Source organism: Coprinopsis cinerea (assembly GCF_000182895.1).
Source record: "Coprinopsis cinerea okayama7#130 chromosome 2 map unlocalized cont3.2, whole genome shotgun sequence".
NCBI classification, from domain to species: Eukaryota; Fungi; Basidiomycota; class Agaricomycetes; order Agaricales; family Psathyrellaceae; genus Coprinopsis; species Coprinopsis cinerea.
Window position 1 is genome coordinate 2732640 of NW_003307543.1, and position 17150 is coordinate 2749789.

A 17150-nucleotide genomic window follows, 5' to 3' on the forward strand; every position below is an offset into this window, starting at 1 on the left:
ACACAACGTCAGGACCTTCCTAGTGAGACGACAACGGAGGTATGGCACTCACATTTTGGTCCTGAGAAAAGCATAAGCTCTCAGCGTCCCGTTCGGTATCTCGCAATACCACCTTGAATAGTGATAATCAGCGGGAGAGCGAGAAAACGGCACATCGCGTATCCAAACTCACAGTGCACCATCTCTCGTGCCTCCAATCAGAGCCATCCCATCCGCGATAAACTTGATCGCCGTCACATTCTGCCTCAAGATCGACCGTTGCGATTGCCATACGCATAGCCCTGCGTAACGCATCAATCAATAACAGCCAAGAAGCGTTCCAACTTCCCTGAAAACTTACCCCGATTCCAGGTCCAAACTTTGACACCCATCCTTGGGAACGAGACTGCGATTTTATCGCGGGCGTACGCGAAGCAGATGGGATCTTGCTCGGAACGATAATCACTCCCAGCATCGAGTACTTTCGACCATTCCCATCTGTTATCAGCCTAGAGAACTACGGGTCAAATTCTCTTCACCGATGTCTCGACGAGATACATACCACCCTCGCCCATTTATGCACCAGTCCATCATCCGTGAGGGCTATGACCCCCGCATCATCAGCCAGCCAAACTGTGTTCACAACAGGTGCATTATGACTCAAACGCGCAATCTCTGAACGTGAACGATTACTCCACACACGAACTGTCCGATCAGAACCTGCATATACCATTGTAAGTTCTTCTACGGAAGACCAAAGAGGCCACAGCAACGTACAGCTCAGCACAAAGTAATTTCCGTCGGCACTAAAGCTTATGTTGTGCGCATTGGGTTCCCCATCGCCATGCAAGTACTTGGTCAAGTTGCTTCTGACCACCGGCCATTTGATGCGATGCCTCTTCTTGTTCTGGCTTTCGGCACTCCTTTCAGGAGGATCGGGTGAGAGAGGTCGTCCACGTTTCAACCCGCGTTGGCAAGTTGGAGAAGTAGGCTGAGGCTTGGCCGGCAACGGATGTGTCATGGGAGGAGCTTGATAGAATCTCATAAGTCAAGGATGAAAACAGCGATCAACATGCAATACAATCCTACCTTGCGCAGCAGGGAGAGGTCTCAGACCATGCAAGCTCAATGCCAAAGGAATGGCAGGTGCAGCCGGTGGGGGGGAGCGAGTCCTTGACGAAGATGGAGAGATGGCCCTAACCGACGTCGATGCGGTCGGAAGAGATAACGCTTCAAACCTTTCCGGAGAACTCCACCCTGAGGAAGCGGGACCGGACCACGGTGCAGTGGAAGAGGCTGTCCTGACCAGCGTCGATGCACTTGGAACGGGTGTCGGCTCAAATCTTTCTGGAGAGCCCCACCTTGGGCACACATCCTCCGGTGGCCCTGATGAGCAACGAGGTCAGAAAGAAGGCATCATAAGTTCTGAGCAAACGCGCTTACCTCCCCGATAATTCCAAGAGCCAGTCGCCCTCGAACTGACGGGCTCGGGTATCGACGACACAGGTAAGGGTGCGGTCGACTGGCCAGAGGAGGCATGCTGGCCCAGCGGAGGGCTCGATGGCGACCAATGCAGATACGGCGAGGTAGACCGCTTCGATGGGCCAATCTCGTTCACATTCGACGAAGCCGATGACTCGGCCCAGTTTGGCGCATTCACGGGCTTCCATTTCGAAGTCGAGGCAGTCACTGTTCCGGGTTCTGTCGGTAGAGGTGGTCGTGGCGGGGGCAACGATGGCGGAAGCGGAGCTTCCGCTGTACCCTGGTTCGCTGTTGTAGGGGCATTCCCGGCTTTTTGCTTTTTCCTCTTGCGCCTCGCGGATTTAGTGGTTGCCGTCGACGAGTTCGACGGATTGGGAGTAGTTGACGTTGCGCCCGTTGCGCGCGAGGCGGACCACTTACCGTCCACAACGATCGTCTTCTTTGCAATGTTTGCCGATAAAGCTTTAGGCCCGCTGGGAGGAGGTTTTTCTGCCTTTACGAAGTTGGGCGTCGATGGTCGAATACCAAGAGGGTTCTGCAAAGGATCTGAATTCACCGATCTGTTAAAATGTCTCGGGCCTGTAGGGATGGGCTTGCTCTGCAGAGTTGTCTTGCTCGAAGATGCTACAGCGTTGACACGGGGAGATGGAGGTGCAGGAGAGGGTTTGTCTGTCGTTGGCCCCGCGCTTGGCAACGCGGTGGGCTGAGTTTGGTCTGTTGATGGCTACCGTTTTCGACTTCAGACGACGTGTTAGCGGAATAAAGAATGTGCTACCCACCTTCGCCGAAGGAGCCTCCCCTGTAACATGTTTACTCACCCCCGTTGGTATGGACGCCAGTAAGTCAGAGGGTCCAGTTGGAAGTTTGGCCTTCACGAACATATCCATGATACCTATTTTGAGTGCTGGCTTCCTAACAGGCACACTCGCCGCATTGCTGTCCCTGCCTTCCCCCGAAGTAGTCGTGGAGGCAGTGGATGGAGGCACCGTGGGTTCTTGGGAAGCAGGCGGGGAAGGTAACCAAGGCTTCTCTTGCGCCAAAGGAACAGAACAACTCCTAGACGACTTGGGCGAGTGCGGGGGACTGGAGATTCGTGATGGGGGCCCAGGCTCATCTGTCGACAACGGTACCAACTGCGAGGGCTCCGGTGAGGGGAGTTGTTTAACTACCGGAGAGACCGAGTGCTCAGGTATGGATGTTTGCGACGAGTTGGCGATAGAAGGGAACGTGGAGGTAATGGGAGAAGATGTTGCAGAACTGGTCGGTGAGTCGAGGTCCATGGGAGACAGGCTACGGCGATCTTCCTGAGAACTCTAACTCTTGAATTGAAATATCTGGTTGAGGGGATGCCACTCACGCAATCTGAAATCTCCATTTCTTCTTCATGGTCGCGGAGGTCATCGTCAACTGGAGGGAAGACAGGAATGGGTGCAGCAGGAAGCGCCGGGGGCGTAGGCGTTGGATAGGAAGACGTGAAAATAGCCTCTGTCGCTTGAACTGATACCCCAGTGTACTCCAAATCCTTTTGAATGGACACAGAAGCGCACAGTGGCTCCGCTTGTACATTCGCTGAATTGCATTCCGGAACGGCCTGAATACCAATGGAAGGCTTTTCAACAGCCGGGGGCCCTAGAATGGAGCAAAGTTTCGTTTTAGACTTCTAATTGTCGTAATCTCGTGCTTACTTGGAATGGTATGTACTCTTGTCCAGCCTCTTCTCATTTTGGGAGGCACCACACAAACAGGCTCTTCCTCGACTGCAGGTAGATCTTCATCCTCTGTGGAAGAAGAGTCCTTGTAGTCACCTACAAAGACTAGAGGCGTGTCCTTGAGCTGTTCATCGTCGGTCGTTATAGCCAGCAGGATTTCTTTCCCGGGTTTGACGTCAATCCGTTTCTGCGCGAAGAAACTGAACCGGACCACACGCGGTTCTTCATCATCATCAGAGTCAACCACGCGTCTGAGGATTATGTGCGCCCTTTGGGTACAGCCGTGGGGTTGAAAACGCAGAGGGCCTTTAACACCAAGGACAGAGGCAACGTCGACAGATAGGCTCGAAGTCGATTCTGCGTCAGACAGCCCATCGTCACTGGTGACACTGGACCGTGCCATGTCGAGCTCTGGAACTGTATTGATGTTCGTTTCTGAGTTCTTGCACTAGAATTGCCGAGAGGAACTTCAGAATGCTGAAACGGTAGACGGGAAGGATGAGAGGAACTTAGAATCTCGCGTATTGCTCACAGCAGGTCTTGGGTGGCTGTGCCCAGGCCCCGTTTCTCACGACTGTCATATCGCTCGTTAGGGGCTTTAGTAACCGCGTAAGGGAATTTTCATCGCCTGGACCTATCCAGGAGCGTTTCGGTATGGAATGGACTTTGGCCAGAAAACAGGTTAACGGTCGTAGTTATGTCTTGATGCACTGACCTGATGACCCAAGTTCTGTAGGCCTTTTATGCGGGACATTCCTTTTTTCTTTACTGACCATGAACGGTGATTTATTCTTGGCTGCATTCTTTCCGAAGGTTTCATTCTAGTTATGGGTTCTGGAGATGTTCTGTGGGTTCTTGAGTTCAATTATGCAATTCTTGTGAATGTTCTCTTGCGGAGTCGTCGATTCCATATTTGTTTACATTCTCCGATACTGTTTGCCTGGAGGCGTTCACAGACCGTCACCAGGCCAATTAGAGCCACATGTTGGCCATATGACGCCGTTGTCGATGAGATTTATCTTATAAACTTCTTCCCCAGCAATTGTTTAAAAAATTCCCCAACTTGATAACTGGTCTTTGTCGCGACATCGGCGGCGACGGTCAAGACTTGACTTGGATCGAAGCGAAGCCGATCAAGGAGGACAAACAACGGGATCCAACATTTTCTGTTTCCGCCACGATTGCACCCTGCTCCTCGTTGTCACCAACGACCATGTCCACCCAAATCCCTTTTCTCTTCGACGACGACGACTCCGACCTCACCCCCCTCACCGACTCCGATTTCGACCTCTCCGACAATGACAGCGATTTCGAGCTCGAAAAGCCATCTCCTAAACGGCGGCGCATCACGAAGGCAGTCGAAAAGAAACCCAAGGAGATAGTGCCCAAGAAGCGCAGAGGTTACAAGGGTGCCTTGCAACAACTTTGGTCGTTGCCCCTAGATTTGACTTATGAGGTGAGCGTTGCACCCCATCGCCGCACGACGACCGCTGAGCTATTATATTCTCCAGATTATGGGTCATCTACACCCGTTGGACCTTCTGCACCTCGCACGAACCAACAAAGAGCTTAGGCGGATCGTCATGTCCCGCTCGTCGACATCGGTATGGATGCAGGCACGATCCAACGTCGATGCAGTCCCAGACTGCCCATTCGATATGAGCGAGCCCCAGTATGCGAGTCTGCTCTTTGAACCATACTGCCATGTATGTCGTCAGTCATTCATCACCGTATCACGCGACTAACACGTCGATCTAGTACTGTTCGGCCAGTAATGTCCAAACCGTGATTTGGGAGGCTCGTATTCGGTGTTGCAAGCGATGTGGACCATTAATGTAAACCAATTTCCGTGTCACCCGGAAAACTGTTCTAACAACTCCCCAGGTTTCTTTATTGGGTCAATATGAAAGATATACCAAGCGTTTTGCAGACGATTGTCCCTGCGACGCACGAGTTCTCTTCAGGCAGTATGTCTGCTCTCCATTTACTGTGGACCACGCTAAGCTTTGCCCAGCGATATACCCTCATACAGAGAAGAAGTACTGTCTCGAAATAGCGGTCAAGCTTGCAGAGGAAATGGCGAAGTTGAGCGAAGAGGAGAAACCAACATGGTTCTGGCAACAGAAGCAAGATTATGACAAGCGGCTGGAGGTGAGTAAACGCTGCTTGTCCGCCGACTCTCGCTCACCTTCCCGGCAGCATGCTGCACTTTGCCAGCAATGGGCCAAGGGCCAAGTTCTCCGACGCGCCCAGAAACTAGACGAAGCTCGAGTCAAACGAACGCTGCAGTATGTGTTTATTCATGTCTTCCTCGCCCATTTCTGACCGCCATGGTCAGAATCATTGAGAAACTTGCAATACTTGGTATGCAGAACACTGTCGGTCTCCTTTACCCGGAATTTACACGATTGGCAGGCTGGACAGAAGAGATGTCAAAGATGTCGAGCCACATGCTTACAGACCACAAACATGTCAAGATCCCAAAGGAACTGACTGAGCGAGGTACGTTGATCTGGTGAGGTGGGGGGCCTGGGTTCAGCTCGTCTAATGCACTTTCAGCCTGGAAGAAAATCGAAGCAGATATGGTGGCATTTATGCAAGACGTCCGCCGGAAACGCCTGGCCAGAGAGCGAAGTCGAGTCTTGGACAGTCGGTGTAGCCTCATGAAGCAGATGTATGCGTCGTTTGTGGAGTCTCAGCCACTTCATGCTATCCTCCCTGGTGTGGCGGACTTTGCCACCATCCCTCAGCTCAAGGCGGTCCTCGAAAACCCCGACTTAGAGGCCCCAGTAACTTTGGCCGATTTCGACATCGGAGAAGAAGCTATGCTCCAGTTCGTTCGACAATGGAGAGAGGAGAAGGACAACGAACTCTTGGGAATCCTTCGTCAAAGTTCGATCGGTGCTCAGGCAACCAAGGAAACCCTTCACCTCGCGACTACACTCTTCAACTGCAAAACATGCAATGTCCCCATCTCCTACCCCCGAATCCTGGTCCACACCTGCAACTTTGCGCGCAACTCGGGCACGCCAGACCCTAGCACCATCTTCGAAAGGCTAAAAGCAGAACCATGGAACCTTGGAGGCGACCGTATCTCATTCCACGAAGCGGCACATAAGCGTGCCAAATTAATTCTTAAGGCGCTGAATAAGGAGCCGGATACGACTTATGAACAGTTGATGGAGCTCAACCCATTTGTGGAGTGCTTCTGTGCGTTATGTTATCGCCCTAACGGCGCTGGCGGTGTTATCAGGACTCTGGCTCGCTGGGAACATATGGTGCGCTGTGGCTGCCTTTGCTGGTTCTAATCGATTTTGACATATTTCCCTTCGTTAGATTGAGCATACACCTCGTTATACCAGTGCTAGAAACCAACGTCCGTATGGCACAGCTGACCAACGTCGCACGGCGATTGCACAGGGTGCAGAGAACCAGGAACTCCAGAAAGTCAGGTCATCGCATGACTGGAACGACTATTCCCATCGAAGCTATGTTTGCATGCATTGCAAGTTGAGGGACACGCGGACTCATCTCGAGCAGCATGTCAAGGGCATGTATGTCCCCCTGGTTGCTCTCTGCATTGTTCAGTGCTCTAACTGCCCTTTATCTAGCCATTCTACACCGAACCCTGTATTTGGGACTGATTACACTTACCATCGCGATGCAAGGATCTGCTTGCGGGCACCGTTCGTGTCATTGAGAGCCAACTTGAAGCCTAGAGTCGTAACACCGTCCACAAGTGCGTCTGGCACGGCAGCAGCTAGCTCATCCTCTGCACCCCCGACGACAGCCTCTGCGCCAGCGTCAGCCGACGCAACGACAACGTCGTCAACCACTGCTGCCTCTGGTGCTAACCCCCCATCCGCAGACACTGCCCCCACCTCTCCTACCACGACAAATAGTCCAGAAGTCGCCTCGAGCACTCCCGCTCCCTCGGCGACGGGAGAGGTATCGGGTACTGTGGACGACGCTTCGACCCCAGCCCGATCTCCGGAACAACCTCCTCCCGAGGCCCCAACGACCCCGCCGCAGATGTCGGCCACCACTGCACAAACTGATAATCCTTCAACTCCCTCTTAATCTTTATTAATCGATAGCTTACACTGGTCTGCCTTAATACCTTCAGCGTTCCACTTTTCATCATCGTCCAAATTACAAGTCCACATGCACATCCCGTTCTCTATTTTTCATTAAATACTCGCTGCGCTCATCTTAAGAGCGTTCGATAATGGATACGTTATTCCCCTCGTTTACCACTTTACATTTGATACACTTCCTCGTTGCTCCCGATTCAATTACACAGAGCAATATGTATATCCTCCCGCCAATCTTAATGGTTGCTCCACGGATAAAGTTGTACCAGACTCTCACCTACTCTCCACCTGTAGCTAATAGTGCCTCGTGTAGTCTCCATGTACAGTCGTATAACATGCACGCCGTTGTATCATCGTCATCTTCGCCATCATCACTCCCCAAGTCCCACCCAATTCAAGGTCCTTCGCCGCTCAAAGCTCGATCTCAGGTACAGGGTTCCTCCATTGCACCCCCGAATGCTTCGCCACCTCAATCGCAATCTTCCTCGCCGCATGGATCTCCTCCACGCTCGCTCCGCACCTGAGAGCGCCCTTGAGATGCCACGCGATTTGTTGCGGTGTGTCGCCTGCGATGAGGGCTGCGACGAGTGTGAAGGATGTTTCGAGTGGGGAGAGGATGTCGGGGCGGGCGTTGTAGACTAGGCCATAGCCGATTGTTTTGGAGAACCAGCCTGGCGGAGGGTGAGATGGGGAATACGGACGGGTGGATTGGAGGGAGGTCGCAGCTTACCCATGTCCGGATAGATGGCGTCGAGGAGGCCTTGGACTGCTGGTGCTGTTTCTCCGTACACAGAGTCCCAGTAGACTTGGCCCTTCTGTTGGTACTCTGAGAGGGGCAAATTCGGGTCCCTGGAGAGGTGTTTCATCAGGCCATAGCTTTCGCGATATGGATGATTTGGCTTACCTCTGCAACTCGGTGTCCTTCAGATCGTCAGGCATGGCTTCATGCAGAGCTCGGAGGCTGTTGATGGCCTGCGGATGTGCGCGAACTCGTAAACACTTTGCCCTTTGGGTTAAAAATTCACTGAAGCCTTACTCTGGGGTAGCCAGATATCAGTCCAGATTTGAACAACGCCTCGCGTAGCTTTCTGGCGAGCTGACGCCTGTCTTCCGCATGCGAAGAACCTTCGTGGGTAGGGAATTGATTCAAGGCGTGCTCAAAAACACGAGGCACAGCGTCTGGCTTGTTACTCGCACTGAAGGCTACTGCAGCTAAGATATACCATGGGCTGCTGAGTAGAGAACCTTGAGCCCAAGGTTGTTTTCGTCAGTTGATTTTGGCATCCTGGATGACGGTGTATCGTACATACCTCCACCGGCGGCCCCGCTGGCACCCGATCGTGCAGGGTACAATGACCTGAGTTGGTTCAAGAATGCGGAACTAACCGTTGAAGCCATTTGAGCAAGTGTCACTCAGAATATTGTCAAGTTTGTGGCGAAACCACGAGAGAAACACAGGCTGGGATCCCGTCCCTAGCAGAAGCAGAAGCAAAGATGGTGAAGGACTTCATGAACGTTGCGAACGATGACGAAGACGGGAACCCTGGGTTGGCTCTTGACGGCGGTTGACCGGAGCCTGTCGGTTCGCCCGGTCCGATTTAGTCGGACAGCGTCTAAGTGTTCATCTTTTCTCGAGACTTGCAGGAAGGAATCCATATCAAAGTTACAAACGTATTCAAAACAGTTACAGCAGACTAGGAGCGTAGTTACAGTGAGAGAAGATAAGTGAAAGATACATGGATAAATCCGTCAAAAGGTGAGTACGGGTTATGTCGATCGCAATCTGGCAAAGAGATGACTGAGCCCAACAACCCTCCAAAACAAAGGTTATTGAGCTCAGTCAGCCCTTTGCTAGACGCGAACTAGTCCATTTCGTCGTCTGATGAGGCGATATCAGTGTCTTCATCAACCATGTCAGGAGTCGATCCGTCCCCAGCTTGAATGCGCCCCGCGAGCATGTCATTAATGCGCCTCATGTCTTCCTCTTCGTCCGATTCAATCTCCCCGTCCTCCGATCCACTCACTTCGGGAGGTGCGACAGGCTCGGGGGTGACCACCTTCATCTCCGCCAGAGCAGCATCAACATCGATTTCCATGTTCTGTCGATTCTCCTCGCAGTCACACAACTTGGACAGCGCCAGCTCGTTCGACTCATCCGTGAGGATCGACAGCGCCCTCTCCGATGCGATAAACTTGGCAACTCCCGGGCTTGATGCTACGATGGGTCCGACAACTTGCTTGCCGTGGACCTCTAATACAACTCCGGCGTCGTAGTTGAACTTCCTGTTTTTACTATGCAAGAGGTCAGTATCCTCAGCGCTCCTCGGCGAAAGTCGCAACGGACCTGAAAGAGATCTCCCGACATCCATGTTGAGCCACCCACTCCAACAACAGAGAAACAGGGTCCTTTGCCATGTCTAGGCTAAGCTGATCGAGCACTTTGGACATGATATCCAACACCACCGCCGACGTCTTGTCGTAGTTGTACCCCGAGTCCACGAGAACTGCCCCAACAAGACTCTCGAAAACATCGCTGATGGCCTTGGGAGGGTCAAACTTGTAATACGACCTTGCTATTTCCTCGTCGGTGATATCTTCGAAAACAGGAACATAGGCTTCGATAGCTCTGTACAATCCCATGTTGTTGATGAGCAAAATTTTGTGAACCCCGAGTTCTTTGATTGCCAGGTAAGCGAGGGTGGGGGCGCAGATGACCTTCGCTCGCAGGAGGGAGAGTTGGTGCGAGTTGGCCTCGGGGAATTTTTCGTAGAGGTAGTGCACAACGACGAGATCGAGGATGGCTAGAAAACGACGTGAGAGCCAGACTAAAGCAGAATGGGAGAGAGCCTACCGTCACCAAGAAATTCCAGCCTCTGATAAGATGGTCCATCAGTCGCAAACGAAGGGTGTGTAACTGCTTCAACTAAAATGCTGTTGGAGTGGAAGGTGTATCCCAGCCTCTCCTGAAGTGTGTCAAAGAGATGGGTGGTAGCCACCTCCGCCGGGCCTTTGCGTTCATACCTCATCTCCCAAGGGAGAGGTCCTCCAAACTCGACACCGAGCGATGGTCCAGCCTGAAGAGCCATAGGAATCCCTCCCTGCAAGAAGCTCGCTCCCAAAAGGGCCTCCATACAGTCCTGCAAGCTCCTCCTGGGTACCAGCGTCCTCACACTCCTCGGGGGTGCAGTATCCGCGTCTTCACCCAGGATATACCTCCATCTAGCAACGGATGCAATCTCGACAGTGATGTATTCTTCCAGCCCCATCTCTAGAGCCCTTTGAAGGAGAAACTTATTCGAAACGGTCGCCCTTCGCAGGGTCGTAAGTTGGCCTTCGTGACGATTGGGGTATTGGTTGAAAAGATGCACAGTGGTGCACAGCTGAAGGACCGCGTCTCCTAGGGTTTCCAGTCGCTGGTTGCTGAAAGCGAGAAGTGCGGCAGGGATGGTCAAGGACTCGATGAGAATCTTGTCCTCGATGAACGGAAGTCGAAGTGCGATTCGAGCAACTCGTGCCCGATATATGTCGGTAATCTTTCGACAGAGGGCGGGGAGGACCCTGAAGGTATTGGAAAGGGAGGTGGGGAAGTGAAGCACTCGACAACAATCCCGGGGCAAGATATATGTCCGCCCATCTGTCTTTGCCTTCTTTATCGTCGTGTTTCCACCCTCGTGGTCGTACTCCCCCGAATCCACTCGGGCCAGGACGGTCGCTTCGATGAGTGGTCCTCCCTTGGGAAGGAACGCCTCCCGCTTCTTCCTTGCCCATTTGGTAGCGAAGTACCGACGATACGTGTCATAACCACCTTCGAGCGATCCTTGTGGGGGTCTTGAATCGAGAGCGAGGTCGTTCCGGATACACTGCAGTTGGTAGATTCGTCCTATTTGATTAGTGTTGAAAACCCATGTCTGGCCGTAATCCTTCTCGGTGATGTTGCTCCAGTCATGCGAGCCTTTTTGGCCATCCACAATGTGCTGCATCCAAGCAAAGTCTGGCTGATGAGTGGATGTCAAAGGAACCAGGAAGAAGGATAGGTCGTGGATGATTGGCTTGGCAGTATTACGCGCCCAGACGCCGAGATGGGTGAAATCCTGCATCAGTCGTCGCTGCTCTCGCTCGTCTTCGGGGTCGAAAGCGAGAAGAGTACCGGGTAGGAGCTTGCAGTCCATTTGGTCGACGAGGATGTCCGTTGGGGGGAGGGACGTGCCAGTCACCAAACCCGCGGTCGTTTCAGAATCGAGGACTATCGGATGCAACCACAGCTTCGGGCCCATATACCAAGGATCCTTGACATGAACCTCCATGACGTCTGGAGGAAGCTTGTTCCCCCGGTGAAGATACGCCGAGTCGTCAAAATCCCCCGGCCTTTCAGAGGAGACAGGCAAGAGGTAGTCGTCGAAGACGTTCAACTTCAACAGTCGTTTGACAGCCTGGAAGGCGACTGATCGTTTGGCCTCTTGCTTCGACCTCTTCGGGTAGCCGAGGTAAACAAGATCGCGAGGCTGTAGAGGCAGACTTGCGGGGAGCCGCATCCGACTTTGGAAATCCCCGATGAACTGTGGTTTGTAGGCTTCAGTGAAGGAATCCCTGGGTATCAAAGCGCATAGGTGGTTGATCAGACTGAGGGCGTTGTCATAGGTGAGCACCGCTCCTGTGGAGGGTACAACGAATCGTTCTCGTTCCGCCAGGTCCATGGGGTGGGTATCATCATCGTACATGGTATCACTTTCGTCTCGTTCTGGCATCGTGCGGTTGTGGTATGTTTTGCTTAGTTCCAGTTCCCCGCGCTGGAGGGCTTGGTATCGTTCTAATTGGTCGGTGTCTTCTTGTTGGATCATCACGATGTATTTCGAAACTTTGCTTCGAGCCCTTCCTCGTGATTGAACATAGCCGACAAGGTGCTTGGGCGGGTCGAAACGTATGACTAGTTCACACGCCTGGATACCTTCTCAGTCGGTCGCTCAAAGAATTAAAGCCCCATGTACGTACCGGGAAGTCGAGGCCCTCTTCCGCGACTGACGTTGCGATTACTGCGGACGAGAATTAAACACGAATATAACAAAGATAGAGCAGAAACATACGGATGTTGATCTCCTTCTCTCGAAACAGCTTGATCGGATCGGCCTTTGACTTCCTCTCCTCATCCCGCCTTGTGATGTCTCCCGCAGTTCCATGTCCCATCAGGTAGCCACATTTTGCCAAACCCTTCAGTTCGGGAATGACCTCGAGAACCTGAGCAAGGCATGCAGCTGTTTGCCTCTGCTCCACGAAGATGATCATTTGGATCGGGTTTGCGAGGTGCGATCGAATGATGTTGACCATGATACGAAGCTTAGGGGTGCACCAATCCAAAGGGACGGGGATCGGCAGCTCGGATGTCTCCTCCGACGAAACAAAATAAGGTTCGAATCCGTCGATGATCTCGAGCAAATCATACAACGCGAGTGGAGGGAGTTTGGTTGGGTGCGCCGAGGACACGTCGATTTTGATGGCCATCGCGTCGTTTTGTTCTTCTGTCGCCAGAATCTTCATTACCTTGTAATGCAGACCGCTCAGGATGTGGCGCATTTCAGAGAACAGGTACAGGGATGCGCAATATGGCCCGATGTTGCCGAGAGTCATGTTGTGCCTCATGGCGAGCTTAGTCCAGGGGATGTCCATGGCATCGAAAGATGTAGGATCAGAGGCATAGAAGACGCTCAAACATTGGTAGAGAGTTGGCTCGGGAAAGTTGTACGTCTCCGGTGGGTATGGATACTTCTCTATCACCTAGAGAGGGCGTAAAGGGATGCAAGGTATGGAGGCGACAGACACCTTACTTCATTCAGTTTCGAGTAATGACTCTGAAGCTCTTCTACGTGTTCATGTACCCCGATAATCTTGGCATCCAAGTTGGCTTCGAGAGTTGATAATGAAAGCGCAGGGTTCTTCTGGTTCCAGTATGGTGAAGCGGTCATCCCGAAGATTTTGGGCCTGGCATTTAGGGGTTGTACCTGGAAGTATTCCCTCATAATCCCGTTGTAAGGGTGGTTCTTGCGTGCATGATGGCACTCGTCAAAGATGATCAAGGAGCATTGTTCAATCTTCCAGACTGCATGGGTAATAGCCTCCAGAAACATCTGGGCTGTGGATTCGGTCAATGTCGCGCACGGAAGGCCAACAGGCGAGAAACCCACGCGTCGTCACGAATACATCGTGGTCTGCGAAACGCTTCTTCCACCCATCACGGTCGGCAAAACTGAGATTCAGAGCACCGTGGATTTTACAGGTCCTTAATCCCGTCTGTTTATGGATGTAGTTGGCCTGCTGCTCGACGAGGGCGACCTTTGGAACAAGGAAGATGATTGCCTTGTCCTTCGCCTTCTCTTGCGTGCACATCCAGCGCATCAACAGCACGCTAATTAGAGTCTTCCCCAGTCCGGTCCTGAGGTATGCGATGACATTTCCTGTAGCACATGTTGGAAACTATTCATGCAGTCATACAGAACAGATGTGACCTTTCTGGGCTTGTCTGAAGATTTCTTCCTGGTATTTGCGTGCGACTTCGCCTGTCGCTGTCGACTTTGGTGGATTTGTGGGTATCGCTTGAGTCATTTCGTTGTCTAGTCTTGTCGTTTCGTCAGAATTATCGCCGAGCCGGTCGTGTATAGACCATCGAATGCCACTGTCCCAGGCATCCAGATGGTCTGAGCACAACGAACTGCGGGCGCCAAATTGACTGCGCAATCCGATTTGGTCGTGTTTGGTCGCGATAAGATAATCCGCAGACTCGGGATCGCGATTCTTGGTCCAACGCTACGATGGACTCTCTCAGCCGACACCAGCTATCACTGCGCACCACGGACAGCCCAATTCTGACCGCAGCTGGCTTGGATAGACTATAATTTATCGCAAAATCCGCTTTCGATCCCCTTGGAACCGCCTCTCACTCCAAAATGGTGAACAACCCAAACGAAGACACGGAATTGTGAGTAGATCTGGATTCTAGCAAAACCAATCTGAATTCATGTTGATAGTAACGAGATCTTGCGCAAGCATGGTATTCTTCCTCCTCGACCCAAAACACCAGAAACGCCGTCGCCGCCGGGCTCGCCCACTTTTGACGACCTTCTGAATGAATCCACGGCAGCCGAACTCGAGAGGCTAGGGGAGAGATTGAAAGATGAAGACAAGATTCGCAAGGCAGAAGCTCAGCGCAGGAGACTCATGACAGAGGCGCGCCGGGATCTTAGGGATGCCAGGTTCGGTCAGGTCATCCCAATAAGCAGAGAGGACTACACTCGTGAAGTCACGGAAGCCAGCGCAGTGGACGCAGAGGACGACGACAACGAAAAGGGAACGGGAGTTGTCTGCTTCCTGTACAAGGATGGGTACGCATGTGTTTGCTGTCTTTCTATGCTCCACGTCCCCTAAATTGATTTACAGACTGCCTCGAAGTGACAAGGCATTCAAACACATTCGAGCCTTAGCTGCCAAGTACCCGCGGACCAAGTTTGTGTCAATTGTTGGAGACAAGTGTATACCCAATCTCCCGGACGTTCGCGTCCCCATGATCATTATCTACCGCAAGGGAGAGATTCGCAACCAATTGGTCGCCTGGGGTGGTCAACGCGAGCGATCCCAGGAAGGTGCGTGCAATGAACTTTACATTACATCGCACAGTGGCTGAACCGTTGCTCGTAGATCTGGAGGCCGTGCTGACAGCCAGTGCGGCTATCGACCCATCCGAGGCCATTATTGAGGAAGAGGACGATATTCGATTAAGTGACGACGACGACGAAGAATGGGACAACGATCCCTCTTCGAGGATGCGGTCAGCAGCGACTTCTGTCAATGCGCGTGCATCAAAGAACATTCGTGGCCCAGCAAGAAAGGAGGACGATGATTCAGACTTTGAGTTTGATCTGTAAAATGTCCAGCTCGTCACTTGCAGCAATATCAATGATTTTATTTTCCTGCACACGACATACGGTCCTGCCCCCACACACTCACATTCTTCGATGTGTATATCCTTGTCGGTCTTTTCTTCCCTGGAAATGTGTTTTGTCTCTCCAAATGTCGTTTTGAGGGAAGACCAGGCGCGCGTCTAGACGCGTGACGTCATGTTACCAAGCCGGTCGTGAGGGCAGACCCACCTTGACAATGGCTCCCACAACGCCTTGGACCACGGCAGCCACAGTCGCTCTGTAGCTATAAAAGACCCTCTCCAATCATACCTCACCCCCCATTCAAACCGCTACTTTTCTCCTGCTAACTTGAAACATACCGCGTAACAATGCCTACCTCAAGTAAGCGCCCATTTTATCCACCGCGGAGCTCCAAATACTGACCTATCTTCACAGCTAAGAAACGTGCTGCTACTGACGATGGCGCAGCTTCATCCAACGGAAGAGCAGCTAAGGTTCAGAAGACTGCGAATGGGAAGAAGGCAGTGAAGGTGCGCCCAGTAACTCTTCGAGCACACAAGCCTCATCTGACGCATGGTCCTTTCCAGCCTCCAGCGATGTCCGCGTCCGAGTTCCAGGTTAAGGCTTTGCCGCTCCACGTCAACATTACCCATACGCCTCCTTCCATTGAAAAGAAGGACAACAAGGACGATGAAAAGGAAGAGACCCCGTCGAGTGAGAGCGACGCAGCACTTGAAGCCACGCTTGACCCAGGCCTCATCGGAAGTCTCACCCTCCTCCCCAACACCTTCTCCACTGGCAGCTACGGATGGAAAGGCGCGAGACGGATTGTGGTTGAGCTTCAGAATGGAAAGATTGGTGAGGACGGAAAGAGGGAGAAGGTTCAAGTCATGTTGACGTGAGTCGCTGTTTCAACCTGCGTTAGGATTCGTACTGACCGCCTGCAACTTAATTCATAGGATCAATGCTACGGTACTCGGAAGCAAACCTGCGGGTAAAGCTGACGATGACGAGTCGGAGAAGGCTGATAAAGACGAAGAAGCTGAAGCTAGCGAGGCGGTCTCTGCAGAAGAATCCAAAGACTGAGCCTTAACGGATCTAGTGTTGGTTGACCATTGTTTCAGGGTATTTGATGTTCTCGTGTAACGATATCTATCTATTAAACGACTGTATGATTATCTACTCAGACCTTTGCCTTATGGCTGAAAAGATCGGTAAGTGCAGGACCTCTTAGAGCTCGGAGTGTTGTTGGCGCTAGGATGCCCGGCTCCTTGGGGGAAGGAGAGAGGCCTTCGTTGTACCTTTCTTTCCCTGACCCCTAGATCCTACGCGGAGGGTAAGGCGGCAAAGGCTGCGGAGCATTGACAACGTTCTTGACCGGAACGCCGGCAACTTTAGCGATAGGCCATTTCGGGGGGGCATTGACAACGTGTTGTACCGGAACGCCGGCGACTTCAGCGATAGGCCAGTTGGGGGGAGTATTTTTAGTACCACCTGAAGGCGGAGGAGGTACTGAGTACTGGCCGAGGCTGATGGCGGGGGGACCGGGACCGGAGATATGGGTGGGCGTATGGATGGAGGAGGGGGAGGAGGAGGAGAGGGTGGTGGGGACGAAGTATCCGAGGACGAGGAGCCCGAGGAAGAGCCAGGGGACGAAGAGCCGCTGGATGAAGAGCCGGAAAGGGTAAGGGAGAACCCTGGCGAATGCCAGGGAGGGCTCCTGAGCGGTCCATCTAACGGTGGAGGAATAAAGCCTACTTCTTCTGACCTTGGAAAAGGATTAGAGAAGTGCAAGATATCGGGCAATTGACCTGACGAAGGTCCAAGCGGTTTCCTCGCCTAAAATTCATAGTATCATCACGGATGGTAATTGGAAAACAAGGTTGTCACTTACGGAAACAGAGCCATCGCAGGGAATGGGTATAGCCCCTCCGACGACGAGGAGACAAGCGACGAAGAAAAAGTTTTTTTGGATCTAG

General features: G+C 52.4%; 7 protein-coding genes across 7 annotated transcripts; 4 read left to right on the forward strand and 3 right to left on the reverse strand.

The window, feature by feature from the left end:
- Positions 1–1118: 1118 nt before the first annotated feature.
- Positions 1119–2168, forward strand: CC1G_13986 (hypothetical protein; the record flags this gene model as incomplete). The annotated part of the gene is made up of 2 exons (XM_002911901.1): positions 1119–1380; positions 1441–2168. The coding sequence occupies 2 exons, from the start codon at positions 1119–1121 to the stop codon at positions 2166–2168; spliced, it is 990 nt and encodes a 329-aa protein (XP_002911947.1).
- A 2215-nt stretch (positions 2169–4383) lies between these two features.
- Positions 4384–7250, forward strand: CC1G_10841 (hypothetical protein; the record flags this gene model as incomplete). The annotated part of the gene is made up of 11 exons (XM_001833724.2): positions 4384–4626; positions 4682–4876; positions 4929–5005; positions 5055–5137; positions 5185–5321; positions 5370–5458; positions 5509–5534; positions 5586–5672; positions 5730–6448; positions 6507–6724; positions 6782–7250. The coding sequence occupies 11 exons, from the start codon at positions 4384–4386 to the stop codon at positions 7248–7250; spliced, it is 2343 nt and encodes a 780-aa protein (XP_001833776.2).
- A 425-nt stretch (positions 7251–7675) lies between these two features.
- Positions 7676–8662, reverse strand: CC1G_13987 (hypothetical protein; the record flags this gene model as incomplete). The annotated part of the gene is made up of 5 exons (XM_002911902.1): positions 7676–7935; positions 7995–8113; positions 8169–8236; positions 8301–8509; positions 8575–8662. 5 exons carry the CDS (start codon positions 8660–8662, stop codon positions 7676–7678), a joined length of 744 nt encoding a protein of 247 aa, XP_002911948.1.
- Positions 8663–9126: 464 nt separating this feature from the next.
- On the reverse strand, positions 9127–13858 carry CC1G_13988 (type III restriction enzyme; the record flags this gene model as incomplete). Its single annotated transcript, XM_002911903.1, has 8 exons — positions 9127–9556; positions 9609–10065; positions 10116–12201; positions 12254–12294; positions 12346–13033; positions 13084–13388; positions 13441–13710; positions 13762–13858. The coding sequence occupies 8 exons, from the start codon at positions 13856–13858 to the stop codon at positions 9127–9129; spliced, it is 4374 nt and encodes a 1457-aa protein (XP_002911949.1).
- A 221-nt stretch (positions 13859–14079) lies between these two features.
- On the forward strand, positions 14080–15217 carry CC1G_10843 (GTPase inhibitor). Its single transcript, XM_001833726.2, has 4 exons — positions 14080–14231; positions 14281–14634; positions 14690–14892; positions 14948–15217. The coding sequence occupies exons 1-4, from the start codon at positions 14200–14202 to the stop codon at positions 15172–15174; spliced, it is 816 nt and encodes a 271-aa protein (XP_001833778.1). The 5' UTR covers positions 14080–14199; the 3' UTR covers positions 15175–15217.
- A 322-nt stretch (positions 15218–15539) lies between these two features.
- Positions 15540–16257, forward strand: CC1G_10844 (hypothetical protein; the record flags this gene model as incomplete). The annotated part of the gene is made up of 4 exons (XM_001833727.1): positions 15540–15552; positions 15607–15701; positions 15759–16069; positions 16131–16257. 4 exons carry the CDS (start codon positions 15540–15542, stop codon positions 16255–16257), a joined length of 546 nt encoding a protein of 181 aa, XP_001833779.1.
- A 232-nt stretch (positions 16258–16489) lies between these two features.
- On the reverse strand, positions 16490–17079 carry CC1G_10845 (hypothetical protein; the record flags this gene model as incomplete). The annotated part of the gene is made up of 3 exons (XM_001833728.2): positions 16490–16868; positions 16930–17010; positions 17066–17079. 3 exons carry the CDS (start codon positions 17077–17079, stop codon positions 16490–16492), a joined length of 474 nt encoding a protein of 157 aa, XP_001833780.2.
- Between the last annotated feature and the right edge of the window lie 71 nt (positions 17080–17150).